The sequence below is a fragment of the Drosophila obscura genome, unplaced genomic scaffold, assembly GCF_018151105.1.
Source record: "Drosophila obscura isolate BZ-5 IFL unplaced genomic scaffold, ASM1815110v1 contig_200, whole genome shotgun sequence".
NCBI classification, from domain to species: Eukaryota; Metazoa; Arthropoda; class Insecta; order Diptera; family Drosophilidae; genus Drosophila; species Drosophila obscura.
Genome location: NW_024542791.1, coordinates 4,821,565 through 4,849,491, shown reverse-complemented (window position 1 = coordinate 4,849,491; position 27,927 = coordinate 4,821,565). Strand labels below are relative to the sequence as shown.

General features: G+C 42.6%; 2 protein-coding genes across 5 annotated transcripts in view; both read right to left on the bottom strand.

The window, feature by feature from the left end:
- Positions 1 to 1,596: 1,596 nt before the first annotated feature.
- LOC111077335 (putative neural-cadherin 2) overlaps positions 1,597 to 27,927 on the bottom strand; it is a 103,929-nt gene continuing 77,598 nt past the window's right edge. For all 4 annotated transcript variants that reach the window (XM_041593926.1, XM_041593928.1, XM_041593927.1 and 1 more), the window contains 11 exons: positions 25,754 to 25,869; positions 24,389 to 24,553; positions 20,888 to 21,025; positions 17,853 to 18,273; positions 16,758 to 17,666; positions 11,941 to 14,266; positions 11,273 to 11,443; positions 9,236 to 9,477; positions 3,476 to 3,703; positions 3,206 to 3,379; positions 1,597 to 3,123 (listed from right to left, as the gene is read on the bottom strand). In XM_041593926.1, coding sequence (XP_041449860.1) covers positions 2,855 to 3,123; positions 3,206 to 3,379; positions 3,476 to 3,703; positions 9,236 to 9,477; positions 11,273 to 11,443; positions 11,941 to 14,266; positions 16,758 to 17,666; positions 17,853 to 18,273; positions 20,888 to 21,025; positions 24,389 to 24,553; positions 25,754 to 25,869 — 5,159 coding nt within the window. In that variant the 3' untranslated portion in view covers positions 1,597 to 2,854. The remainder of the gene's footprint in view (positions 3,124 to 3,205; positions 3,380 to 3,475; positions 3,704 to 9,235; positions 9,478 to 11,272; positions 11,444 to 11,940; positions 14,267 to 16,757; positions 17,667 to 17,852; positions 18,274 to 20,887; positions 21,026 to 24,388; positions 24,554 to 25,753; positions 25,870 to 27,927) is intronic.
- LOC111077355 (akirin) lies at positions 26,985 to 27,656 on the bottom strand. The gene is made up of 2 exons (XM_022371604.2): positions 27,364 to 27,656; positions 26,985 to 27,301 (listed from the first exon to the last, which is right to left on the bottom strand). The coding sequence occupies exons 1-2, from the start codon at positions 27,556 to 27,558 to the stop codon at positions 27,056 to 27,058; spliced, it is 441 nt and encodes a 146-aa protein (XP_022227296.2). The 5' UTR covers positions 27,559 to 27,656; the 3' UTR covers positions 26,985 to 27,055.

Below are 27,927 nucleotides of genomic sequence, written 5' to 3'. Positions count from 1 at the left end.
GTTGAAAACCAAACTAACCAACAAAACCGTTTGGGGGGCAATACTAAAACTGCATTTGCATTTCCGGCATGAAAGTCAATAATATTATTAAAATATTCCAACATAAATTAGGTATCTTTTTCAGGCAACATTGCGAGGGAATATTAATATTTAAATTATGAAAATTTTAGTTTTTTTATATTTTAAAATGTTATTTAAAGAGAGCTGCAAGACTTGTGTCAAAAAAACAAATGACAATTGGAAACAGTCGCTTTAAAAGATCAAATGAAGGGAACAGCTTCAGCTTACACAGCGAACAGAAAATAAATCTCAGTACCGGGTATCTAATAGTCGGAATATCGACTCCATTGTTCGTACTTTTTCTTGTTGTTCCAGCTCCTAGTCGTTAAAGTAAATTAGCAGCCGTCTCTCCCCTCTCTTCAAAGTAGTTCCATTTGTTTCCCCAAGCCAAGTGCATCGAGTGGGATTTCCTCGGGCATGAGTGTGCACGTAAGTCCTTCGAGTTATGATTCGAGGCTTATGGCATGTAGCCATGTGCCCATCCATCTACGAGTGAATGTAAGTGCGTGTAGGTTGCAGCCTTTGGCATACATTTCCGCTTGTCGGGAATCGGTGTTAATGCCACTAATTGGCTGACTTGCCGCGTGTTTGCCTGAAGACCGATTTAGTCGTGGATTTCAATCAATCTGATATTTAACTTGGTGGCTAAACATTTCTCATTGGCTTTTGTGGACCATGTTTAACTGCCTCTAACTAATATCCGACATTAATTTAATGCCACCCTTCTTTTATATTTTATATCGATGGCTCAAAAGCTGCATCATTTATTATGTAGGAGCAACGACACCGACACCAGTAACCTGAACCGAAAAAATTTCAAAGGTCACTGCTCAGCCATTTTATGGCCTAGAAGAAATGGTTCTGTTCTGCCTGTGGCCCGCACCAACTGACAGCTTCTGGTTTGTGTAAAAGGCAATGCCTGTTCGCCTGTCAAACGCTTCGTTGGTCTTTCAGGCGCTGAAAGTTTGTTCCCTTCGGCATTGCTTTCCATGCCGACACCTTTCCCGGGGACTTAACGGGGCATTACAGCCAAAGAATGCCAGAATGTCTGCCCAGGAAGCAAAGAGAAATTTTTAAAAACAGCACCAAGGATCATTAGGCAGTGTCAACAAGCGGATTGCCTGATTGGCCAACATCCAAAATGTATTCAGAAAATTCATAGAAGGGAAAACCCATTCGTTTGGATATTTTTTTGTTTGGGGCTTTATTGATTTTTAAAAAAGTATGCTTAAATGCTAACTACTAACAAATTGTCCATTAACTAACGTAAATTTAATTAACCCTTTTCTGTTTTTTTTTTTTTGCATATGACTCATAGTTTAATAAATATTACAATATTATTATATTCAATATTTTTCTGTTATGTTCTTTTCTGTTTTGTTTCTGTTTTGTTCTGTTTGTATTTTCTGTTTGTGGATTCTGTTGTTTCTATCTGGGATAGAATTTTTCTAGTGTATTTGCTAGTAAATGCAGAAATATGAAAATTGTTTGATCAACACTCGTATTTTGTTTCGGTCTTTCTGTTTTTATTTTCTGTTTTTTTTTTTGGGTAATTAAATGTATGTTTAATTGTAGTTTAATTAGTCTATTAGTTGGTTTTTGCTTTAATTGCCTTTAATTTAATCATAAAGTTACAGAATTTAATATGTACAAAATTATGTTACATTCACGTGTCGAGTTTTCTTTTTTACCAGGCAAAAGTTTATGTTTTTATTAATCCTTTTTTCCCTTGTTCAGGAAACTTTTGTGGCCACGTGTGGGTGTCCTCTTCGGGCTCTGCTCTACGGTCTCATGGTTCTGTGGCACCGACAGCTTCAGGTGCTACCTGGTCGGCATTCGGACACGTTCCCCAAAACGGTGGCACACACCAAAAAAGTTGCAGTGTTTCCCCCCGTATGGTGGGGGTCTGGGTCTGAGCTTTAGTTTTCGCTTGAACTTACGTGCTAGAGAGTTAACACCGTATTTTAACAGGGTCTTTAACTAATATGTTTCAAGTTTTATAAACTTATTTTTTCTTTGTCATTGTAGTATTCTTAATGTACTTATATATTCGTAGTTTTATCGGTTGAATTTTTTTGATTTCTTAGTTGGTTCGATAGAAAATCACTGAGAAGAATATTGAAAGAAAGTGTGTGGGAGTACAGACAGGGAGGAAGGACTTGGGGAGACTATTAACTGAAGTAAAGTGAACAGATAGATGGCAGAAATATTCTGAAGAGTAAAATAAAGTACTTAGAAGAAAGACAGTAAAGTAAGTTCCATAATAATATTGGGCCTTTTTTTCAAGAGAATTATTCGTAGCTGTAAATGCAATACAAGTTGGTCCGTAAAGTTCGAGAGGCTGAAAGATCAATCCATCGTTAATTCATATAAGAAACAAGGATTTGACGATAGATAGGGTAGATTCAGTAGTTGTATTGATAGAGCTGCCAAGAAGTAAAACATCGAACTGGGAATAAGGCATAGAAGAAATGAAATCTGAGTCTTAAGAGAAGTATACTTTTAGTATGAATAGAACTGGGATATACATACATCCATCTATAGCTTATTTATCAGAACAATTATAACCTTATGTTAGTCTTAAATTCCACAAATAACCCACATGGCATATTTCTATATATATAATACATACAATTTTAATCCTAGCCAGACGATACGATGCACACATGGAATACACAAAACATATTTTCGGTCGGAGAGTGTGCCGTGCCCTCCCACCAGATGATGGCATGGCCATAATGCCATAATGCTTACAGCTGAAACATCGGTTTAACTACAACTTAGCTATTTATTTTTATAATACAACTTTGTCGGCATCGGGCTTGGGACAGCCACCGCCAGGTCCGGCTCCGCTGCCCGTTGCAACCACAGCGAGGACACCGCTGTCCGCTGGCGAGGATGCCGCTGCTCCTTCAGCAGCTGCAACTGCTGATGATGGCGCTGCCCCATCTATGGGGGGCTGCTTGGCTTTCGCCTTATCGTGCACGTACATGGCGGCGAGCGCATTGAAACGTGGACCCCAATTTTGTAAATAGTTAAAGTCTTGATTCTCATCGTCAGTGCCTGCAACAAACACAAGGAACAAGAGCTGCATTAGAGGTTTCCTTATGGAGGGGCCGACAGGCAGACAGTGGAGTTGCAGTACCTGAGGCCAACGAGCTGAGGGACTCTGCTATGCTGCCACTCCCCTCGAAGGTAAAATTTCGCAGGTCATCGAAGGGCGGGGCATTGGAATCCTTGTCGATGCGCTGCTTCCGCTCCTCCATCAGATAGGCCACATTCAGCTCCTGGCCGGGTGGCAGCAGTGTCATCACTGGATCTACACCCAAGACAAACATTACCACAATTACTCGGGCACTTCCCACACGACGGCACACGGCTCACGGCCCATGGCCCATCTCGGCTGTTTACTCACAGATGATGGGCATCTTGCAGGCGGCAATGTCCGGCATGGAGCCACCACCTTGAGCGCTGATTGGTATTTGCAGTGGCGTTATATCGAAGGCCGTCATATCATCCTCGCCGCCGCCCTCGTCCTCATAGCTGATTACCGTTTCGCGCACATCCTTCTCGGGTCCAGAGCGTTTCTTCTTTTTGGTCGTTTTTCGTTTGCGAGAATACAGTACAAAGATCAGGGCCAGAACTGAAAGCAAATTATAATTGGGAAATATATGTTATTACGTGTTTTCACAAGGGATATTTCTGCTAAGCGAGGTACAAGACCTGAACCTAGATTATTAATTCAGAGAGTTCCCTGGATATCCTGGGATAAGTACCACAGAGTTGGCAAGAATTTGGGAAGAATTTTAATTCTCGTAAGCAAAAATAAAAGAAGATTTTACTGCTTGCTCCTTAAGATCGAAATCTAGTAATAAATACAATAATTTCATTGTAGATCTTATATTTAAAGAGAATAATATCCAACAAAACTCCACCTTTAAAAATTTAAATTTAAACTGAAAGCAGCCTTCCATTTAATAAATATGCTTTTTTGCTCTTTACAATTTTCCTTTCTGCTCTATACAATTTTCATTTGATTTTGCGAGTTGTCCACTCTTCTCTAAACATCCTGTCTGCTCTTCATTTAAGTCTGTCTCTCTTTTTCTTCTTAGCGATGTTTCTGTTCTTCCTGTTTTATTTTTTGCCTTGATAAACAAATGAGTAGCAAAAATTGTGAAGCAAATGTATATATTGTGGGTACTGGCACTGTGACTGGAAGTCTGTGTCGTGGTGTCTGTTAACTGTCGGGGTTCCATCTCCATAACAACAACTCCATTTACATTTAATGAAGGTAATTAAATGTACGGAAAAATGTTATTCTTTTTCCGCTTTTTGCTTTTGCCCACTTATAAAATGTAGATAGAAATGAAAACTTGCACGGGAAGGCAGAGAACAGGTTCTAAACTGATAAATATAAGAGGGAACGAATTTAATTGGGCTCCAGTTCGTGATGCAATTAATATGTTGTTCAACTTTTGTGTTGGACGTAATAAAATATAAGCACATATATGATATTTAATATGTTAATTTAAATATCTGTAGCATGGAAGAAACAGCTAAGCATCTGCGGCTGATTAGGAAATATTTATGTAAATTCGGGAAAATTCTTGAACATAATCGCTATAAGAAGATAATCGCTCTTTAGCTGCATCAACAATTCAAGCAATTAAGTTGAAAATCTACTGAAATGTGTACCATATTTTGGTTTTATAAATGAACTTTGTTCCATGTCGTTTGGTGAAAGTCGCTTGGCAGCTATTTGGCAACTAATGAATCCAATCCCCTTAGCCTCGAAGAAATGTGGTACAAGAAATGTAAAAGAATAAAAAAAAAAGAAGAAACATGCTGTCATTTGAGACAGAGTTTTAATTATTTTTGCTTGGCTGTTTGCTTAACCCCACAGTGCAGAGCCAAGTTAATATTCCTGTCAACTGAAGCGCAAATGATAAAATGCAAGTCTACTCGAGAGAACGCACCCATGCCCCAAAAACATCTCTCCTACCAGGAATGAGAGCCCCACTTGCCCCATACTATGAGGGAGAACCAAACGACTCCCCACTAACCATCCATTCTCGACTCTTTGGTGCCCCGCACTTTTTTTTTTGTTGGTCCTGTTTACACGACAAACACAGAGAGTGATGATTCTGAAGACTGAGTTCAGAGGATTCTCAGCCCCAAGAATATGTTCCAGTGGCTGGAGTCGAGAGAAACTTATTAATAACTTTATGCTACTTAAGGCAACTAAAGGAAAAAGGCAAACTGAGAGCGAGAGAGGCAAAGAGGCAGAGGCAGTGGGACAGAACTGAGGGCAGAACTTAACAAGTTTTCATGGTAGAACGACTTGGAGTTCTTGGACTTCTGGCAACACTAGAAATGTGCATTTGGAATGTGGAATGTGTTTTTGGCCTCGTCGTAATCCTCTTAGATGGCAAATGGCTGTCAATGGCTGCCCCTCTCGACTCGTGTTGTCTTGGCCACTTCATATACACACCCACACACACACACAGACACAGACACAAGGCGTTTCCCTTTAGATTCTGTAGTCGCAAGTTTAATGCAACAATTACAACATAAAGTTGCAACACGCCCGGAAAACCCCAAAAACCCGAAAATAGTTCATTGCCAGTTCTTGGCCGTGGCATGAAGTGCATTAAATTTTGTCTTCTACCGCAGAAAGGAGCGACAAAACTTTCTAAATTATTTTGCCACACAAGTTTTGCTATTAATGGGTACCGAACACACCCCGCCCCACCCTCCAAGTAAAATCTACAATGATTCGTCTTAAAAGATGGGGAGAGCCTGTCCAAATCTGTTTTGGAAAGTTATGCGAATCGAAGGAATGTCATTCTTTGGGATTAATTATAAGTTGAATCCGTTTTTAATTAGTTGTGCATAAACGAAGTTGCGGAAGGGAACTGGAAATATTTTTAAAAGTTAATTAAAGACCCGCGGCTGACGCTCACTCACGCTCCCGCCTCATGCTCTACAAATCCGTGCCTCTCTCCCAGTGTAGCTTGGCAGAGAGGGGTTGTTCTTAAAGAGAGCAGCAACGCTCTGTTTAGCTCTCTCGCTGTAAGAATTGTTATGGTTTTTAATTGAAACTTCAATGAATTTATCGAAGCTAAAAATGTTTTTTAAATGTTTTGAAAATAAAAAAAATATATGCACCTTTAAAATCGAAATCCAGAAAGGAAAACAATAATATTTGTCTTTTACACAACACAAATTTGATAATCCAACCATTTATTTACTCATCAAATAGAACCTAATGTTGCCCTAATGCCATTAAATCAAATCTAATTCTAAAGCAAACAAACAAAAAATTCAAACTCATTAAAATGTCGCAATTTTTGTGGTAAAATAAATCTGGGATTTCCGTTTGAACTAAATTGCATGTTAAAAGCAAATTTTAAGAGCTGATTTCGGTGCACAAAATTTCACAATATTTATTTGTAAGCAGGCCAGGGCCAGCTGTTCATTCATCAGCCTTTAATCAACATTACAGAAACCCAAGCCAACAAACAAGCCGAAAAACTACACAACAAGCAAGGAACATCTACTAACCTACATACAACAAAAACAAAAAACAAAGGCAAAAGGCAAAGGCAAAAAAATATCCTGTACTGTGAGGATGTACAGAACAAAAGCGGAAAGCAAAGCTCTTTAACAGCCTTTGTTTGCCCTCAACTATACAGCAATGGACCAAGGAATTACTCGTATCTTGTAGCTGCTGCTGGCCTGAACCTGCTGACCAGGTCGGCGTTGGGTTGGGGGTCGGGGTCAGTTTTCACCCAGCTCATCAAAAGTGGAATAGGGAATGGGTTTTTGTGCAAACAAGCAGGTTTTTGTAGTGGCTCCTTCACTTGAAACTTTATGCTAAAGTACAGTTCAGCGATTCACAGATTACACGGCAGCACCAGGAACCAGGAACCTGGAACAGGGAGTAAAGTACGTATACACGGGGTGACAGCAGGACAAGCGGACGGGACATGAAAAAGCGTTGACTGTAAATAATGTTAGATAATTATTTAGTTTGTTTTTCATCTTCACGCCACTTTAAGGCAACAAAAGAAACAGCAAGAAAATGTGGAAATCAACAACAACAACAACCAGCAGAGCAAGCAGAGATTTTGAGAGCTAAAACTGCAGATACCCTGGAAAATTTATAGATCAATGGCAGCTAGAATATATCAGAAATAATCTGTGGATATAAACGTCTGAAATGCAAAATACATTACATAAAGATCTGTGCCGGGCGGTATTGATTTTTATACTGTTTTAAGCTCCGACTCTTTTGATACTGATCAAATATAAACATAAAAACATAAACCATCGAAAAATGTTTTCTTTTCTGCATAAATAAACAGCATTTTACCCTTATCGAGGGTGCAAGGACAACCGTAAAGAGTAATCTGAACTGGGCCGTCCGAGTTTATGCTTTGCGTTCTTCAAAAATTTTCACATCATAAGGCGGACAAGTGGAGGGAAGAGTACTCACGAAAGTATTTTCGTGGCTCGTCGCTTATTTATTGCGCCTATTTTGCGGTTTAGCGGTTTTATGGCCACTCCTCTGGCCATTGTTTGCCGAGCATCTTCTGGTGCTCCCTGGCTCCCAGGGCCCGCAGGCAACTGGATAATTATCTGGCTTAGCAGCGTCTAATTAGCTTAAGGTTCCGCTTTTGTTACACTGCAATTTCAGGGCTTCGTGTGGGACCCATTAGAGTGGGATGGAGGCTGCGCAGGGGGTTACGGATAAATCAGCGTCACTTTTAAATATGGCCAAAAATAAATTGCCTACAGCGGAGCACAGATCGGGAATGGGACAGAGAATGAGAGAAAAATGTGCGAGGGGTGGGGTGTAGGAGCAGGGGTAAATGTGTAGCGCTAATTGAAAATCCTTTCAAATCCCAGACGAGCCAGCGAAACGAAAATAGATTGTCGCGCAATGCGTACGAGAAAACGCATTTGCATGGCCAAAACGAGCAGCAGAAGCAGCAGCAGCAGCAGAGCCTGGACAAGAGCCTGCACCGGACCAAAGCTGAAAACCGAAAAATAACCAAATGGCCAAAGCCACTTAACACTCGTTCGGAAAATCCATTAAGTGCCAGAATTTTGTTGAAATTTTATTCTATTATTTCTGTGTGTGTGTGTGTGTTGGAAAAGTAAGCAATAAAATGGCACAAATTGGCTTAGGCAGCGTTATAAATGGCCAAAAGGGAAGCGCACACTAAAAAAAAAACAGCTAAGAGTGGAATCCGATTGGGAATTGACAGGTGTAAAAGGGCCTCGAGCTAGGGCAGATTTTTCATCCTGTTGCATCTGAGGAAACAATTTGCATTAGAAAATTCTGTTCGCCAAATTGATTATTCTTTTCTCGTAAAGCAAGTGAGAATATTATATAATTATTTCAGTTAAATAAATCCGAATATTACCCGAATATTCACCCATCGAAAAACCCTCACGATAAACGTATGAACTTAATTGCATTTATTCCCCACTATTCTCTTAAATTAAAAGATAAAACAAACTGTAAAAGGTTTAGCGCTTTCTCTAGCATTAATTAGCCGCTAAAAAAAAATATGTTCACCCCATTTATTTTTAAGCTAATCCAACAAATTGCCCTTGTCCGGGCGCAAAAAAAAAGAACGGGTAAAACAAAGAAAACAAGACTTGCTGGCACTTTATGTTGTTGAAAATGCATGGCGCTGCCACATAACCCTCGTTAGCCCTCGTCCAGAGAGGGTTTCGCCCATATGCATACACAGACACACACACAGAGACACACATCAGACGACTGTCCAAACAGATGTCAGTGTCGCAAGGGCTTGCACATTCATGTGTTTTTCTTTTTTTTACATTTTTTTGGTGGTGTTTTCTCGCTGGGATTGGGCTCCAGAGCCGGGCAAGTCGAGTGCGAAAAACGTTGAACCCACTGCAAATTGCATTAGCATGGGGAAAACAGAAACACTGCCAAAGAAGAACCAAATGCCAGGACACTCCCTCGGGCACCAAAGAATTGTTCACTGCATCTCGCGCAGCTTAAGCCGCTTAATTGACACACACACACACACACACACACTGAATGGGAATATTTGGAAGCAGCTTTGCATCGTCAAGTAGAATGGAAAGCCCCCGCCAGCAAGCAGCCCCAGTTGTGGCCACAATTGGTACTTACTCAAAATGATAATCAGGCAAACGAATATGGCGCCGAGAGCGCCCATGCTTAGCTTCAATCGCTGGCCCTCCTGGACCAGCTCACAGTTCTCGCCCCAATAGCCCTCCGGGCAGATGCAGCGGTAGCGCAGACGAGGCTCCAGATTGATGCACGTGGCCCCATTCAGACAGGGCAGATCCAGGCACTCGTTTCGATCGACACAGCCCTTGGTGTCCGAGGACATGATGCGTCCCTCACTGCAACTGAAATGACACGAGGGCAGATGCAGAGTGAGAGAGAATTAGAAATTGAAAGCTGATTACTGGATGGGCGGGCAGGCGGTACCCTTCAAAACAAAAAATGTATGCGGGAGAGTAGTAATGATACCTATTAAATGGGGAGTGCTGCGGGTAGATTGGGCTTGTAGAAGAATGTGGATTCGATACAATAAACTATCAGAGAGAGAGGGAGAGTCTCAGCGAGAGTTTCCACCAAGCAAAAAATATCTGTAAAATTAAATGAAAGCGTATCTTTCTGCATTTATATTCCCAATGAAAAGCCGATGAACTAGCGGGTATCTTCCAGTCGGAATTTATCTCTTCTAACTTTTTGTAGTTCAACTTTTATTTTTTTAAGGAAAATATTAACTTTTTATTTGCAACCAAAGTTGTGTAGCTCGCCCTGAATCCCCTGTGAATCCAACACCACTGCTGCGCAGGGTATGCAGTTTTTTGAAGCGCATTAAGGGCGTGAAGTTGGGGTTTTGGTTCGCTTGGCGGGTGTCCCTGAGGAGCTGCCCCGGCTGGAGGGGCACAAAATTTAAAGCTTAAATTTCTAGAGTTCCAGAACTGTTGAGTGCACACTCAAATTCAAGTAATTCGGTATTCCTGAGAGGAGCGAAATGGTCGCAACGTCTTAGTGTCTGACTGACACAAATTCCCGAGGCATTGCGTTTACGGCTGCGCCCCCCAGCCCCACCGCAACTGGAAGTGGAATTGAGGCTAAAGTAAGCATAATTTATGACACGTCGACACCTGAAGATGGTGGAAGGACCTAGAAACGTGGGCGGCCACTATTTAAATATATTTACAAAAAAAAAAATGGTGCAAGGAAAAGCTGTTGAAAGGCAAACACGTGTCGGAAAATCATACCAGGCGGGGGCCCCAGATGTTTCTGTTCCTGAAAGCAAATGGAGCGAGAATGAAGCTTACGCTGCAGGGGGGTAGCGCGGGGGCGGGCAGTGAAGGTCCTGTGCGGTTGCGACACCGACATGATGCAGTGCCAGATTGGGTGTCCTGTCGTCTGCCAGGGAGTGGGAGGACTCGAATGGAGTCACTCTGCAAAACTAATGATGTGGAAAATGTGCTCTGCTTCATGGGAAGCTCTAGCCCATCATCGATGAGGTGTTGCAAATGGCAGCAGTAGAAACCTTACGATCAAGAGTCATGCCCCAGATACCAGCAGCAGCAGCAGCACCAGCCACAGCCCCAGCAATGGAAATGTATGTGTATTTGTATGTTCCTGCGGTGTCTAGCAGTGCCTGAGAGGAGTTCATGTGATGACAATTGATATTATTTGTTTTGCATTCGGTGTCAATTTGCTGTTTGCCATTGTCAGGTGGGAAAATGGCTGGAGTGGATGGAGTCTTCTCTCCCCCCCACAAATCGATATCAACCCACTCTCGGTTAGCTTTTACCACCCTAATGGGATGAGTGGGGCACTAAAAGGCATCTGTTGAACTTGTACGGTGTCCAAAATTGATACGGAACACCCACATCCCATCCCTCTCTCCCCCATAGTTCTAGGAAGAGAGAACCTTTGACAAAAGTTATAATTTGTTTCCTTTCCCCTTGAGAGCTCTCATTTAATTAATTAATCATATTGGCCGTTCCTTGCATTTCAAAGGAAAAGTTCTAGAGTCTGTAACCATAAATTCCGCAACAAAATTGTTTCAATACTGGCAAATTCAATTTAATTAGCCTCACAAAAGGAGGCGGAAAAGGAAGCAACGACAAAAGGCAGTGCCAAGGGTAGTGGTAGGTAATGGTTGGTACTTACGTGCACTCGTATTCATTCCACAAATCGACACAGTCAAAGGGATCCGGGCAGATGACATTCGAACAGGGCCTGTTCGAGGGACAGTTGCGGTCCAGATTGCGAGCCATCGTCGCCTGGCCCCACTGAGTGCCGTTCATGGCAGGCGGCAGTGGAAGGTGTTTGCCATCCAATCTACAAAACAGGATAGTGAAAAATATGCATGAGTTACACACAAGCAGCAGAAGCAGCAGCAGCAGCAGCAGCACTCATCAGCAATCGAAGCGCTCAATAAGAATCGGTGATGGCACGAAGCTGGCAATACCCTTTGTGGGGCATATGAATGCCGCAAAGATGGCAGGGAAATTATAATTTGGTGCTTAAATAAATGATGTACAAACACTAGCATGTTAAGGAATTTTTATATGTATTATTTTATTTTTATCTTAAGAAATACTCAAGTTGGAAGTTTTTAAATGTTCTACTGATTTTTTTCGCTAGCCATTAAATTTAAAAAAAAATCAAAAATCAATAAAATTTGTATAAGACTTTCGATCATTCCCATGTCAGATAATAGATTTATTTATAGATTTTCTGTCTGCAGCTAGAGGAAATGCCTGAAATATACGAGTATTCCTTCTTCTTTGCTTCCTCTACGAAAGATAAGCATCTAATTTTTGTGTTCGTCTCACCTGATGTCATCGAGGCAGCTCCTTTGAAAATCGGATTGCACCTCAAAGGTCTTGACGCCCGTATACTCGGCCTTGCCGCCCGCATAGACGCCCTCCTGCTTGTCGATGCTCAGCCACTGATGGCCAATGTAGTGGAAGGACTCGTTGTAGCGCCGCGACTCGCCTCCGTCCAGCTCCATGAGGGCCGCCGAGCCGTATCGGCTAATGCGAATCACATGCCATTGTCCGTCATTCACCGAGATGGCCGTGAGGGCCAGCACTTGCTCCTCGTTCCGCAGCGAGTTCAGATTGTAGCGGAACTGCAGCTGGCCCCGGCGCAGCTCCAGGATGGCATACTCTCGATGATGCTGATCGCTGACACGGAACAGCTCGCCGCCCTGCTCTCGTGTGCGGAAACGCAGCTGCAGCTGCGTGCTGAATCGATCGGGCTCGAAGCTGAGGGCAAACTTCACATAGCTCTGCGCCTTGAAGGTGGTGGGAATGGTGGGCACATTGCAGCCGGGCCCCATCCAGCCGGGCTGGCAATGGCACTTGGCCTGCACCAAGCTGGCCACGCAATTGCCATGCTCCCAGCAGCGGGCCGTGTGCTCGGTCTTCAGGCAGACCTCGTCCGTCTGCGGACAGGCGGGAAAGCTGTTGCGCGCCAGGGCGGGAAAGGCCAGGTCGTAGTGCTCCGAATTGTGAATCACATTGCGTATGCAGCCATCGAAGCCTTTCGAGCTGAACGCATACTGCCAGTTGTACAGGGTCTGGTCGAAATGCTGCCTATACAATCCGCCCAGTTGCAGCGGCTGATTGAGATTCAGGGACTCGGCAAACGGCGGTATCTGGCCGCGGGCCTGGCACGCATTGTCATCGAATTCCGGCGGACTGCCATCCTCCATTTCCGCTACCAGGGCAGTGCGACAAAAGTCCACCACCATCCGAACATTTTCCGCATCCCAGAAGACATCCAAACGATGCCAAACACCATCGTTCAGAATTTTCTTTGTCTTCACCCGCAACTCCAACGTCCCGGAGCCGAAATCGATGAGCAGCCTGGGGTAGCCCTGCTCCAGTTCGATGGCTATGAAGTCACTGATCACGGTTTCGCCGGGCTTGGGCGGCACTATGGGCCCGTTGTAGAGTATCAGGCCATCGCCCTCGCGCGTTATAAACTCCAGACTGAGATGCGACTCCGCGCAGAGCTGCAGCGGCGGATACCATGCCCAGCCGTTGCCGCGAAAACTTCGCGTCGACTGCTGACATCGCGGACCGCCATAGCCCACGGGGCAGGCCACACAGCGTGGACCGTTGCGCGTCTCCACACAGCGTCCGCCGTTGTAGCAGAGATGCGAGCGACAGTTGTGATCCGTGCTGGTGAAGTTCCTCGCCCGGCACACGCACTGGGCACTGATCTCCAGTCGGACGCCAACGAGAGCCGTGCGATTCACGCTCACGGTGTAGGGCTTCTTGCCCAGCTCCACCCTCGAGGAACACGACCCGGAGCCGCACTTACCCTTCGCCTCGTGCAGACACTCGTTTATGTTCACCATGGTGATGTTGAGGCCCACCTCCTGTTCGATTTCCTCGCGATGCATCTGAACCACGCCATTGAGTCGCACGGCCTTGAAGTAGGGCTGCTGGGTGGCGGAGCGGGCGGCAAAGTGCACATCGGTGAGCGGGTACGGGGAGTCCTCCCTGAGCTGCACACTGAACACATCCACATTATCGCGATCGGTGTACAGCAGCTCGGCCAATTTGTTGCGGAAACGTTCCAGCTTCGAGGCTTCCACCTGCTGCTTCAGCGGATTCCAGGTTCGCACGAAATCCTCATCGCTGATGTGGGCCAATCGCATGGAGCCAGCCTGCTGCACGGCCTCCGCCGTGATGTCCCTCACCGTGACACTCAAATTGGCCGGAATGTCCTCCTGTCCGTGTTCCCGGTCGTAGACCTTGAAGCGCAGCTGATAGCGACCCCGTCGCGTGCCCGATCGCATGGTCAGGATGCCCGTGTCTGTGTCCAGCTTGAAGCGCTGATGCTCCTGTACCTCCCAGTAGTACTTCTTATCCGGCACATCCCAGTCGTCGGGGTCGTTGACATACACCCTGCCTATGGGCGTGTCCTGCGACTGTCCCTGGTAGTTGTACACCAGCACGGACTTGCTGCCCGGCTGCATTTTGTTGTCATTCACATCGCCAATGGTGACGGTCAGCGTACTCGTTCCAGTCATTGCAGGAGCGCCATTATCCTTGATCTCAATGGGAATGGCATAGGTTTTTTGCGCCTCTCGATCGAAGGGCCGTAGGGATGAGATGATGGCCACACCATTGCCACTGTCGCCTCCTGCAAAGATTGGCAGACAAAAAGTTAATCAAAGTTGTGTCGGTTCAGGTGTAAAGAAAAGTTTTCAGAGCCCAGGCCCAGTCATTGCACTCCTCTGCAGTCATTGCATGCAGGCCTGTGTGTGGGCTATAATTTCATTGATATCCGCTTAACAATGACGCCTAAACAGAAACTGAGTCTGCACTGCACCAATATTCAAAACATGCCCAGTGCATTTACCGGCAGAACAGCCCAAAAGCGATAGAGGCAGGCAACTTGCAATTCAAAACCAAAACCAAAACCAAACCGGAAAACCGCATCAATGGGGACGGGACTGCCTTCCTGCTCGTACTACACTCTACGCCGTTCTCTTTCTCTGCACCACTCGACGGAATTCAGTTCTCTTCTCCTCTTGCTCTCTCCCCTTTTGGACACTCGATTCATTCAAGGCAATTGGCGCACAATCAAAGTCCAAATCAAACGCTAAACCAAACTCTGTTTGCATAGTAATGGTGATTGAATTATGTTTCAGACAATCAGCATCATCAGCAATGTTTGTGCCTCACAGTTAGTAACCGAAAAAAGCTCAGGAAAAAAGCCAACTAGCACTGAATGGCACTAGATGAAAAGGGATGTCGAAAGAGAAGAGAAAGTAAGGGCAGGAGTGGCACAGAACACAGCCTTAAGGCATCATCACCCTTGATGCAGTTGACCAAGACGGCCAGGCCAGGCTGGGCTTTTGTCTTCATTGCGACTTTGTGTCGAAGAGTAAACGAACAGTCCCAAGTAGAGACCCTAAAATGCTCTATAGTTCTATAGTTGAAGTTCTTTTCAAAGAAATTGGAATAACACAGAAATCTATAGATTCTTGAGTGAGAATAGTTTGTAAAAGAAAAGAATTTCCGCTTAATATTCAAAATTCCTTAATAACTTTTAGTCTATTAACACAAGGAAAAAGATTACCAAAAAAAAAAAAAAATCTTCAAAAAGAAAACCTTCGATATCTAAGTGCAGGAAATTTCTTAGTTTCTTGAATTTATTTATTTAAAAATAAAAACAAATCCCCCGTGTTCGTGAAACTTTTTTGAAACCAAATTTAATATTTTGTTTAATTAAAACTGAAACACTGAAAAATAAATCCGGACGCATAGTCTCCACTTATTTTCGCATAGCAAAATGTCTTTTTAGACAAAATTTCCCTTGAAATCAAGACAAATTCCTTAATAACTTTTAGTCTATTAACACAAGGAAAAAGATTACAAAAAAAAAAAAATATCTTCAAAAAGAAAACCTTCGATATCTAAGTGCCGGAAATTTGTTAGTTTCTTGAATTTATATATTTAAAAATAAAAACAAATCCCCCGTGTTTGTGAAACTTTTTTGAAACCAAATTTAATATTTTCTTTAATTAAAACTGAAACACTGGAAAATAAATCCGGACGCATAGTCTCCATTTTTTTTCGCATAGCAAAATGTCTTTTTAGACAAAATTTTCCTTGAAATCAAGACAAAACCTCATGCCACAAAATTATTGTACAGCTTCGAGCTCTTAAAAATAAAATGTTATTCTGTTATTAAATATTAAAATATTCACAGTATCCTTTCTAAGCTTGCAGTTCTCCATCCAGACAACTTTTATTGTTGAACATTTTCTCCTGTAAAAACGAAAACGCTCTAAACTTTGTTTATAGCTTTTATTGTGGGGGACTTATTTGAAATGAGAGCCCCGCCAGAGCAGGAAAGAGAACCAACAAAATTGCCAGAGAGTCCCAAATAAAATCGAACAAATGGAGGAAAGTGTGAGGTGTCACTTGAATGGCTGCCACTGACATTGACAGTGAGTTTTTCAATTTTCTCATCGAGCAGCACAGTTTTTTTTTCTGCCTCGCCTACCACAGTTTGAATTTCAGGGCACATTCTGGTCTTTGTGTGTGTCTTTGTTTTGGGTTCGCTCTGTTTGGTGTTATTTTGTTTTTGGGTCCCATTCTCATTGATGTGTTTTTATCTCCGATTTTGCTCCTTTTCGGACTGGCACGTGGCTTGGGTTTCAAGTGTTCTTTGAGGCAAAAATAAATAATTGATTTTGGAATACCGAATTAATTATTCGGCCGTAAATAAATATACAAAAAAAAAAAAAAATTAGACATTAGTACGTACATATGTATAATGTACAATGTATGTATGGATATGTATATGTGGATCCACAGAGATATTAATTTGCATAATTACTTAAATGAGATGCGTAATTAGTATAAAACGCTGTTGCAGCACACACAAACATATCAGGTGCGTACACTCGTACATTTTTAATCAAGCTAATGCATTAAATATGTTCAGCATTTTCATTTGATATAATATTCAAATGCTTTAACATTTCACCTCTCCTCCAACCCTTTGGAATTGTGACAGATGTTCGGTTTAGTGAGCGTTTAACATTTTTTACTGCCTCATTAATTATGTTAAGTGTTTTACCCCAAATGAAAAATAATTATAAATCTATTTTCCCACTTACTTCGATCGTATTCCACTTTGAAGCCCGCTCGTATTTCATCGCTGGCCAATGGATCTAGGCGAAAGGTGAAGGGTCCTCCATTGCCGCGCTGTCGATCATCTGCATCCTGCGCAGCCACCTCCACAATCTTGCGCCCGGACACATTCTCCGGCAACGTGGGCCTATAGTCCTGGGCAAAGGTCGGCGCATTGTCGTTGACATCCTTGACTATAACCGTGAGCGTAGCGGTGGCCGTACGTGCCGGACTGCCATCATCGACGGCCAAGACCTGGATGTGATGCCGGTCCAGGGTCTCGCGATCCAGGGGCCTTTGAATGCTCACGGCGCCCTTGTCGCTGATGGCAAACTGTCGCCGGCGATTGGTCGCACGGACAATCTTATAGGTGACCCTCGAGTGACCGCCCTGATCCGCATCGGTGGCCCGAAACTGCTCCAGAACGGTGCCCACCTTGGTGTCCTCGTAGATGGACACCTCGATGTGCTCCCGATCGAATTTCGGCACATTATCGTTGATGTCCCGCAGCTTGACCACCACCCAAGAGTACGCCACATGGTACTTGTCACCGGCACTGGGTCCGTCCTCGCCCTTGTCGTTCACCTGAATGCGAAACCGGAATCCGCTGCTCTGCAGTGGATCCTCATAGTCCAGCGGCTGGATGATCTTCAGCGAGCCCGTGCCATCCGCATTCCGCACCATGGCGAATTTGTCCGAGCCAAAGCCACTGTTGGGGACCACCTTGTACTGGAACGTATTCGTTTCGTCCTCGTCCTGCACTGTGACGGTGAGTATGGGCGTCTCGGGTATGTAAGTGCCATTTGTTTCGTCCACCTCCGTGAACCACTCGTCCTTCGTGAACTGCGGTGGCATATCATTGAGGTCCTTGACGCGTATGGAGGCGGTGCCAGTGCCTGCAGAGAAACAACAACAGCGAGTGCGTCCCATCAAAATAGTGTCAATTACAGACAAACAGACAGAGAGAGAGAGATAGAGAGAGATGTGTGCACTGCGAGAAATGTGTTCTCTAGGCCTACAGTGCGACTATTTCCTCGTAGCCATGAAAATACTAATCAAAATGTACTCGTAGTCGTACTCACCCTTCAATCCGCCACCATCCATGGCCACCACCTGAATGGAATAGTCCGGTGTACGCTCTCGGTCCAGGCAACAGACGGCCGTCTTGATGACACCCGTTTCGGGCTCTATTTCAAAGATGGGCGCACCCGTTTCCTCCTCGATGACGTTCTTCTCAATCGAGTAGATTAGTTTCGCATTGGTGCTCTCGTTGGGATCGTCATAGTCAATGGCAGACATTGTCATCACCGGACTGCCGGCGGTGCCGTTCTCCGTGACATTGCCAAAGTAGATGCCTTGGGGGAACTGTGGCGCATTGTCGTTGATATCCTTGAGATTAACTTGGATGTCCGCATAGCCGACCAAACCCTCGCCGCCCTCATCCTGTGCGAATACGGTGAAGCGCCATTGTGGCCGTCCATTGGGCTGATCACGGTCCAGGGGCTACAATATATATACATATTTGTGGCATGGATACAGAACAGAACACAGAGAGAAAGAGAGAGAGAGAGAGAGAGAGTGAGTGAGGCGTTTGATTTGGCAGCTGTTTTGTTTGTTTGCAAATTATTTTATGCCTGCCGGTAAACTGTAACTGACTGAGCTTTCAGGGAGCCCCAATCCGCACTCCTGAATCCGCAATCCCCAATCCGCAATCCACATTTCTGAAGCCCTTGAGTCCTCCATCTATTTATGTATGTGTGTGTGTGTGTTCTGTGGGTTCTGTGAGTTCTGACTGTGGCTGGCTTTGATGGCATTGGATACGGTGGCTTAGCCCCGACACCGGTCTGTTATTAGATTTCTCATTAAATGAGTTATCCACACGAAATTGCATTGCCAATGACACAAATAAAAGCCATCAAATCAATTGAAATGTGAACCATAGCAAGGCGGCCTGGCCTGGTCTGGCCAACTTGTAGGTCTGCTTTTTGGCCTCCCTTTTGCCACTATTCAAATTGCCCTCAAACAAATTGCCTTATGCATACGAGTAAATGTTTGTTCTGCTTGCTTGCTTGTTGTATGTTTCTTTGGTTGGACTGAAGGACAATTTGCTTTTACGATGAATTAATTCTGTGCGTATTCCCATTGAAGTAAATGAAAGCTTAGTGATGAGTCACTCAAAACAGGCCAAAAATATCTAATCCAAGAGTCTGAATTCAGTCTGAATATCCTGTTTCTAAAGGGAATATTTGATTGACCAAGAAAAGTGAATGTATGGATTTATTTTGTACAATAATAGAAGTGAAAGCGGAATATGAGTACTTAGCCAGAAGTTAAAGGAGATTTTATGAAGACTTGAATGTGAAAGTGTGAACAAGAAATAAGTACAGTATCTGCTTATAGCTCTCTGAATAATGTTTCCCTTATATAATCATCTAAATCAAATCTGAACCCTCTCTCCCTTTGACTTTCTTCTCTATCCTCTCACCAATTTTTAATTTATTTAAAGTATTTCCCATCTAAGTGGATAATCCACCAGTCAGATCTGCAATTGAATTGGAAATCATTCAGCTGTCGGTAAATAAACTTTCAACCATCGCTCAATTAATGTGCGGGGTAAAAGAATTGGTTTTCGCCACCATGTGACAGGCAATGCAATTGCAATTACAAAATTAAATGCCGTCATGTAGCTGGCAAGTGGCATCCGCATCCGCATTCGCCAAACGAAGACCAGTAACCGAAATGACCCCTGTTCAAGGTTCACTCCTGCTGCTCCTCTGCAGTGTGTGTTTTGCTGCTATCTATCCACTATCCCTTGCCGGATGCTCCACTCCAGCAACTTTTCCTACTGATTTTACACTCAATTTTATGCGAGGCGACCACGCACCAATAACGAACGACGAAACGTCATTTACATGTGGTCGGTTGTCGGAGCGTCAAAACCACAAATGCCACATGCTGTCGCTGTCCTCGGACCCACAGCCAGTCCACAGTTTTGTCCCATATAGGATTGGGTTGTGGGGCGTCGGCGACGGCGCCCCTTTCCGACAACTATAAAACAAATAAAGCAAACCGCAAGCAGCAACATTTGAACATTTTATGCAGAATGCGGCGTGGGGGTCAGCCACTCCATTTCCCCCATTCGTTGGCCGCGGGAACGCTGCTGCTGCTGCGCCACTTTGAAACGTTCGTTTTTATGGACTTTGTCTGAAATTAATTGGAGTCTATGTATCTGACATCCAACGGTGACAGTTTTTATGCATCTAAATGTCATTATTTTTTTGGCACACACTCGCATTCTGGTGGGGCGGCGTCTCTGCGGTTCGACACAGTTTTAAATTAATCATACGCCACCGAAACGCGTGGAAAGCTTTACAATATACAAAAGTTACGCCCAGCAGTGTGTGTGGAGTCAGATGTAGGGGTGCCACGAGGCAAGGGATGATTGCAATTAAAAGCCGACAAAAGTGTTAAATATTGAAAATATTCGCAAGCGTTTGCCGGCCATGAAACGAGACACAATCGAAATATTAAACGGTGTGTCTAATGGTGTGTACTGTTTGTGGGCTAGCTATATGGAAATTAATGGTTTTTGGCATGAAAATATTGCAATGTTTGGCTTTTTGGTTCATGATTTGGATGCTCTAACGATTATATTTATCTAAGAGTTGTTAGTTTTAGTTTTTTCACACCTACAAATATTTTTTGGAATTTCCTGAGCTCACTCTGGTTAGAGCAAGTCCATTACCATAGCCCCCTGCTTAAATGCCTCTTCCCCATTTATTCCCCAAGCTGTTCCACTCGTCAAACAATATAAACTGTGTTCCATTGTTGGGCATAAAGTGTGGCTCAATTGTAAGCAGCCAAAAGCGAGGGGCCCCCACGTGGCTCGGCCATCATCTCACGGGGGAGTACGAATACCCCCAGCAGGAGTATTCAACATAAAAAAAGATTCTTTTTTGTTTTGGCATTTTCATTGGTTTGGAGTCATTCCCCTTCGTTGTGATATTTTAACTGGCTTTCATTACGTTCGTTTTTACGATGGGACTCTCCAAATTGGAATCTGCTTAAATGCCAAAAGGTGGAAAGGTGGTTAAGTGGGACAGGAGTGGGCACTTACCTTGAGTACAAAAATATCGCCAGTTGTGCGATTTATATCAAATTTACTATTCGCTGGATTATCAGGGTCGATGCCCTGACCAGTCAGGAAATATACAATATTTATTGGTCTATCTACATCGCCATCGGTGGCGGTAACCTGCAAGAAGAACGGGAAAAGAACAGAACGGTTGAGGGTCACAAAAAAGTGCATTACCAGAATATAGAGTGGGGGGGGACTATAGGGGAGGTCTTTTGTGGGCAGAGCGATTCCTCTGGACCTCGCTTACAATATCGGAGTCTATAAATCAAATATGCAAATAAGCAAAACGCTTTAAATGTCCAATAAAGGGCAACCTGAATGTTGAAATGGAAAGGAAAAAGAAAAAGTATTGGTATTGGGATTTGGGAGGATTTTCTCGGTGGAAAATCTGTTCAATGGTCGTGGCTGGTGGGTTTTCTCTGCCAACAAAATTGCTTGTAAATTTATGCTTCGATTTTTTGTGTGTCTTTCGTTGTGCTGGCCCCTAAATATTGTCAGACGAAAAAATGCTAATATTACAGAGATTTATGTAATTATTCAATCGGATTTGGGCCATTTTTTTATTGTTTTATTTCTATTTTCTTCATTTTGCGGTAAGTAAATGAAATCAGCATTGAGGAGACTTTTTTTCGTGCCTTTGGAATATTGTATCTGATTTTTGTTTGGGCATAGGAAAAGTGTAGACTGGACTGGATCAATGAAGGGTTTTGGTAATTGAATGAAATCAAATGAATATGAAAGTTGACATAAAGAGTGAATAAATGAAAGAAATTTAGCAACTGAAATTAACGCAAAACGTTGTTCAAACTCAATTTGTGCAGAACTGTTTGCTGCCTTGAGACAGCATTGAGTGAAGGGGATTTATAAATACGTGACTACTTTTGCTGCTTGGGCATACAATTTTCTGCCATTTCTCCCACGCATGCATGCATGATGCCTAAGACTGATGAATGCAGTCCCTTTTTTGTCGCACAATAGTGCTTGTAATCTCCATTTAACAACCAGAACAGGAACAACATGTACGAGTGAGTATATGAAGACTATGCAAATTCTCTGTTTTTCATCTTTGCGATTGACAGGCAAACACTAGGCGCCCTCCTACTCAAACAGTTGTCATGCCAATTAAAAGCAATTATTTCCTTGTATCTGCTGTACTTTTATGTGTCCATTCTGCAGCTCTGAAGTAACGGTGATGTAAGTGTAATGGAAACAAAGTTATGCATGAGTCCTGTAACCCATTTCTATTATACATTTTTCACAACGAAACCAACCACCGGACCATTTAAAAAAAAAAGAGCCTCCTGCTCGTACATGGAGTTGCAGTTGACAATTACAGACAAACTTGTAGCAATATCCTTTGGGTCCTTGGTCCATTATATCATCGTCACGTGTTAAGTGCCTCCCATTCCGCCCAGCCAGCCGCCCAGTCCCTGTACGCTTCCGCTCTCCCACCATTTCCATTCGCCATTCCCGTTCACAATGCGACAATTTACGTTAAATGTTGAACACAATTTGATATGACAAAAGAGTTGTCTACGTGCCATCATTGTGCCCATTATTATTGCCCGCTCGTTGGAGGCGGAAACGAGCCTTCGTCCTGCCATTGTCCTTTCAACAACTTTCAGACTTTCCTGCCCCTCCCGTGGCATCGTCTCGGCAAACCATTTCTGTGCATAATTTAAATGCCTTTTTCTCGTGCAGCAACGTTCAACATTAAAATATTTGCATTCCATTTTCCAAGCACCGAAATCAATTTGAGCACCGAAAAGGTGTCGGAGCCAGCAAAAGTGTGTTCGCCCCCGCCTCTTCCGGATTCTATGTACATACATATATATATATGAAAATATTCGTCAATTATTGGGTGTACGATGACAATGGGGATCCCAGCATTGGGATCCTCCTGCAGCTGTCTCTGCAACACTTTTCTCGCCATATACATAAATGTGTAATTAAAAATTCGCACTGGTGGTCGTTGTGCAATGGCTACAGAAAGCTCTGGAAACAGCTCAGGGCTCGCGTGCTGAGCTGTGCAATTTTAATTTGTATTTAAAATTTAATAAAAAATAAGGAAAAAGAAGGAAGTAAAATGTTACATCTTGGCGACAAGGAAATGCTCTATAAAAGAGTTTTTGCTGTTGAAAGGGAAAGCATATTTGAGAAAATTTCGATGCTAGATACAAGTGGCATGATAACAAGCAGGAGATATTTTGACACTCGTTAATTTAATAAGAAGAAATACGTTAAAGTCTGTAGCGAAAATGAAAATCAAATAAAAAACAAAATAATAAACAGAACTGCCAAAATAAAGCTTCAGTTTGATCAAATCATTCTAATGCTAAGCCATAAAGCTAATCCATTTGATGTTTATCGTTTAGATATAGAACATTGTCACATATTTGTGCTCATACAGTGCCAAGTAAAAGGCAATTTCTTTAATGCATTCGTTAAAGAGTATTTAAATGTTTATGGAGCCGTAAACATGTTTCAGTCTGTTCCTCTGCTCCTCCGTTCTTTATGTTTGTAAGTTATGGCTTGAATAAAAGTCGCTTGTTCAGAGATATATCTACATGCATTACACACATACTGTATATATATTGTATATGTATTACTGTTCATATTCGTATTTATATACATATATGCAGATTTTCATGCTTACATACATATATGTATATAAATGTATGTATGATGTATTTATGTAGGTATTTGTGCTTATATGGCAGCCATTGCCCAACTATCACGTTGTTATTAATGAATGAGTATTTATTTGTATTTACGGCTGAACGGCTCCACCACTCGAATAGTGAACTTTACCTCTCCCCATAATGCTGCCCCATGCTGCCACCAGACATTACCAGAGTTCTGGGGGCCTTGTTGGGTGCCACTTGAGCACTGACTGGCTGACTGGCTGGCTGCATGATGTTTGTTTTCGGTTTTTCATTCTGCTTTTTTTTCTTTTTTAAGTTTTTGGCTTTTTATGCAAATTACTGCGTATTGTGTGTACTTTTTTTCAGCTCTTCTTCTGCTGTTCTGCTCTTCTGTTGTTCCGTTGGTCTGCTGTTCTGCTGTTCTTGCTGTTTCTGTCAATATTTAAATTGTTGTGAGCCAATAAGGCGATAAATGTTGGCCCAGAACACTTGCCCTGGAAAGTGTACCAGAACTTTTGATTGAGTTTACGGGTTAAATTAGGGATGGGTATCCGCTAACGAAATTATTGATAATACTATCGATAGTTTAGGATCAAAAACAAAAACTTGTTGAATGTCTTCAACCTCGCTGAAGAGCATTTGCCTTTAATATTTTTGTAGGTATAAATATGAATTGAAATATAATAAGTATTCAATTTATCGGTTAATCATCGAAAAACGTTTTATATTTATATAAAATAAAATAAAATAAAATAAAATAAGAAAAATTTAGAAATAAATATATAAATGTGCCTATGCAAAAATTTGTTGTTCAAAATAATCTATTCAGACTAACCTGCAATATGCGTTTTGGCAGATTCCGATCGTCTTCTTCTGTGATTTGTGTTCGATATGTTTGACGATCGAATACCGGTGGATTATCGTTGACATCGCGTACATTTATCACAACGGTGGTGTAGTTGTTTTTGCGATTTCTCGTGGCCTCCAAACGCAGTTCAAACTGTGAACAAGAAGAAATGAGAATTATATTAAGGATCTTAAAAATAATAAAATAGTAATACGATTTTAATAAAAAGAAAATTGTGATTCAAGACCAAATAAAAATGACAGAAATATAGACAATTATGATATGATCACTGAACACTTTTCAATATTTTATCGCTCTTATTCCTATCCCAATCTGGCAAAACAAAAACATTTTGAAAACTGCCACTTTAATTTGTGAAATTTAATTTATTTGTGGATAAATAAGGAAAGTTTTTAAAACGCAGCACAGCCATTAGCTAAAGATATTTATATTGCCCAAACGTTTTTAATGTAGCTGCTGTTGATGGTAGTGCAGCTGCCACTGACTCTGACACCGTTGCTGCTGCTGCTGCCGCTGCCGCTGAATCTGCTGCCTCCGCTGTCGAGGCTCAATTTAAACAACAAAAGCCAAAATCGCATGAATGGACACTAAAACTTTTTTGCAAAGGATAAAACAAAACAAAAAAATCTACAAAATTGGCAACACATGTTCTGTGTGCTGTGGCTTGTTGTTTTCGCTGCTGCTCTCCGGCTGGTGGCACGGTGGCAAACGTTGGCAGCAGTGTGGCTGCTTGTTGCATGGCTGGGCATTGACAGCTACACGGATTTACCCAGAACTTTTCTGGAGGGGTTCGTGTGGAGGCTGCTGCTGCCAAAGCCAAAACAAGTTGCGTAGGTGATGACTGGGAGTCGGGGCAATCACGTTAAAAATGCGCATTGGGAAATGTAACGACAGCTGTAGCTGTCTCTCCCTGCCTCCTGCTGCCTGCCCTGCTTCCAATGTTTTCCAGCATGTAAGCGAATTTTCCTTTATTTTTTTGGATTAATTTTTTGTAGCCACCCGTCTGCCTTTTTTTGCTTTCCCCGCTGTTCATCTGTCAAAAGTTTTGTGTGCCCAAAAAAAAATAGAAGAAAAGTTTCGCATAGTTTTACATATTTTTTGTGTTCTTTGCGTAGAATCACTAGAGCGGAAAAATATATAAATTATGCATGCAACAGAAAGTTAAGACCTAGCACAAAAAAAAAAAACCCCCGTATGCGTATGAGTGAGGGAAAAGAAAAATGTGCAGCAACTTGTAGACAAGGGCCTTAGCCTAGTCGTAGCTTGTCACCAGCTAAGAGGTAGGGAGAGTCCTAGAGAATCTACGTGCATGGTATATGGCATAGTACTTACCCTTGGCCGCGTTTCGTAGTCCAAGGGACTCGCCACGTAGATGACACCGGTCGTGTTTTGTACGGCAAAGGCATTGCCTATGTTACCGCCTGTGATCTGGTATCGAATATTCGTCGCTGTAAAAGGTACGAAGAATATTTAAATTAATTTTTCCACTCACCGGACTAATTAAGTTGGTGTATTAAGAGTAGCTGACGCACAAAAGTGTTCAATTAAATTTGATTAAGAGCTCAAAGAGTAAATGTAAAAGGGTTAAGGCAATGCACGATGGGCGGTATATCCTCTTTTGGAATAAATATATTAAAAGCGAGGCTGAAAAGGCTTTTAGTAATATTCGAAAAATGGAAGCACGTTTTTTCTATTTTTAATAACTTAAATGCAGACGCCACAAATGTTGAGTTATTCTTATGTATACTCCCACAATGGAAACATAATATTTTCATTACTTGTGCACACTCCATTAGAATTCCCTTAGGTATCAGCAGTCACAAATTAGAACACTTCCATCCACAAGTACGCGCAGGTAACCACCTATCACACGCCTCAACAGATTACACCACAGATTTCACGAAAAGAAACTTCCCCAAAGATCAGAAAAGAGGCCAAAGAAGTCAAAGACGGCAAAAGACTGGCAAAGAAACAGGCAACAGCAGGCAGGCAGGCAGGCAGCAGCAGGCGGCAGAAAATAATTAAGTTCATTAAAAAACATTTTTCAACCAGAAGGAGAGACATGCCCCCTAATGCTGCCAGAACTGTGTGTCTGGGTGAGTGGGCGTGGCATGTCATGGATGTCGTTCGCAGTAGAAGAACAACATACGTACTGGTGCTCGTACATGGCATATAATTTACTTATTCAATGTTTAAACAGCCTGCAAAAGTGTTGTCAGAACCACACTGGGGAGAATATGGAAATGCTCGCACATGTGACAACCCAGACGGAGCAGTAGTGGGAAAAACGAGGAGGAGAGACAGGAAAATGGGGCCGCGCATGGTGTTGCCACATTGTCTGTGCATTTATGCGGAAATGTGAAAGAGCAAACATTAGCGTAAATTAGCGACGCGTAAATCGCTTAACCTGCTTCACTAGATAAAGTTAAGGGACGGGAGTAATTCTAACTGGAACAGGAATAGCAAGAGGATTAGAAGATTAAAGGATTGTATCCTGTTGTCCTACATTTGGCTACAGAACTTAGCTCTTAAGTAGATTGAAAAGTTCTTCAGGGTAGTGAAATTTAATTTTATTTTAACATTAATTATTTTAACTCTTGAACAAAACTTTAACATTAATATATTTAACATTTTTTATGAGAGATAGCTTGAATTTTTTACTAAACCTCCTCCTTGCATTTGATCGTGTGTGAACTTAATGAAAATGTCATATTGTGCAGTCATATGTTCGGTCAGCTGCCACTCGTAATAGTCCCTGAGCTCCTTTTCATTTTGATTGATCATGTTAGAGCACATGGCCTGCAATTGATTGAATGTAAAAAGTATTGGTTCCTTTTGATTGGAGGAGTCCTCCTTCGGTGGACTCTGATGAGGGATAAGCTAAGAAAAATGTATCGAATTTTTAAGGAAAACCTTGGAAACCTTTCTCACAGAAGTCTTACTTTTTCTGCGTTGGTTTCGAGAGCATATTTGCACTGTCGCTTTGCGGGATAGATGTCTGCAACTTCCACATCCATGGCCTGCGACCGCTTGGCTATTCCATGGCATTTTCTGAGCTTTCGAGTTCGCTTAAGGGAATATTTATCTGGCGATTCATCCTCAAAGCGACGAGAGCGTTTAAGGGTTAAGCAAGACATTTTAAGAATTTATTTTGGTTCAAGCTTCTTTAAAATTCTTTTTTGTTGTAGATATTTTTTTGGTGTGACGCCTTCAAGTTTTACAGGGCTACTGAATTTTATATGACATTCAGAATATATTTTGTCGTCTTATTTTAAGCCTACTTTGATTTCAAAAGACCGAAAGGTCGAACATGAAATTGAGATTGATGTTTCGTGAATGATGCTATCATCAGGTTGAATGCCGCCAGGCTGCTGATGATCTGCCTTAACCCCCTTTCAAGCAGTGTACGTTTTCAGTTAATGTCTTAAAGATATGCCATAAAATATTCTCTAGTTTAAGCAATGTGCCACATGGTGCGCTTTGCTGCCTCGAGTCTCTTTCCGCCC

Coding starts and splice junctions, on each gene's coding strand:
- LOC111077355 (XM_022371604.2), bottom strand. CDS start 27,558: ATGTCTTGCTTAACCCTTAAACGCTCTCGTCGCTTTGAGGATGAATCG. Junction 27,302..27,363: donor TCGAAACCAACGCAGAAAAA/GTAAGACTTCTG, acceptor CATTTTTCTTAG/CTTATCCCTCATCAGAGTCC.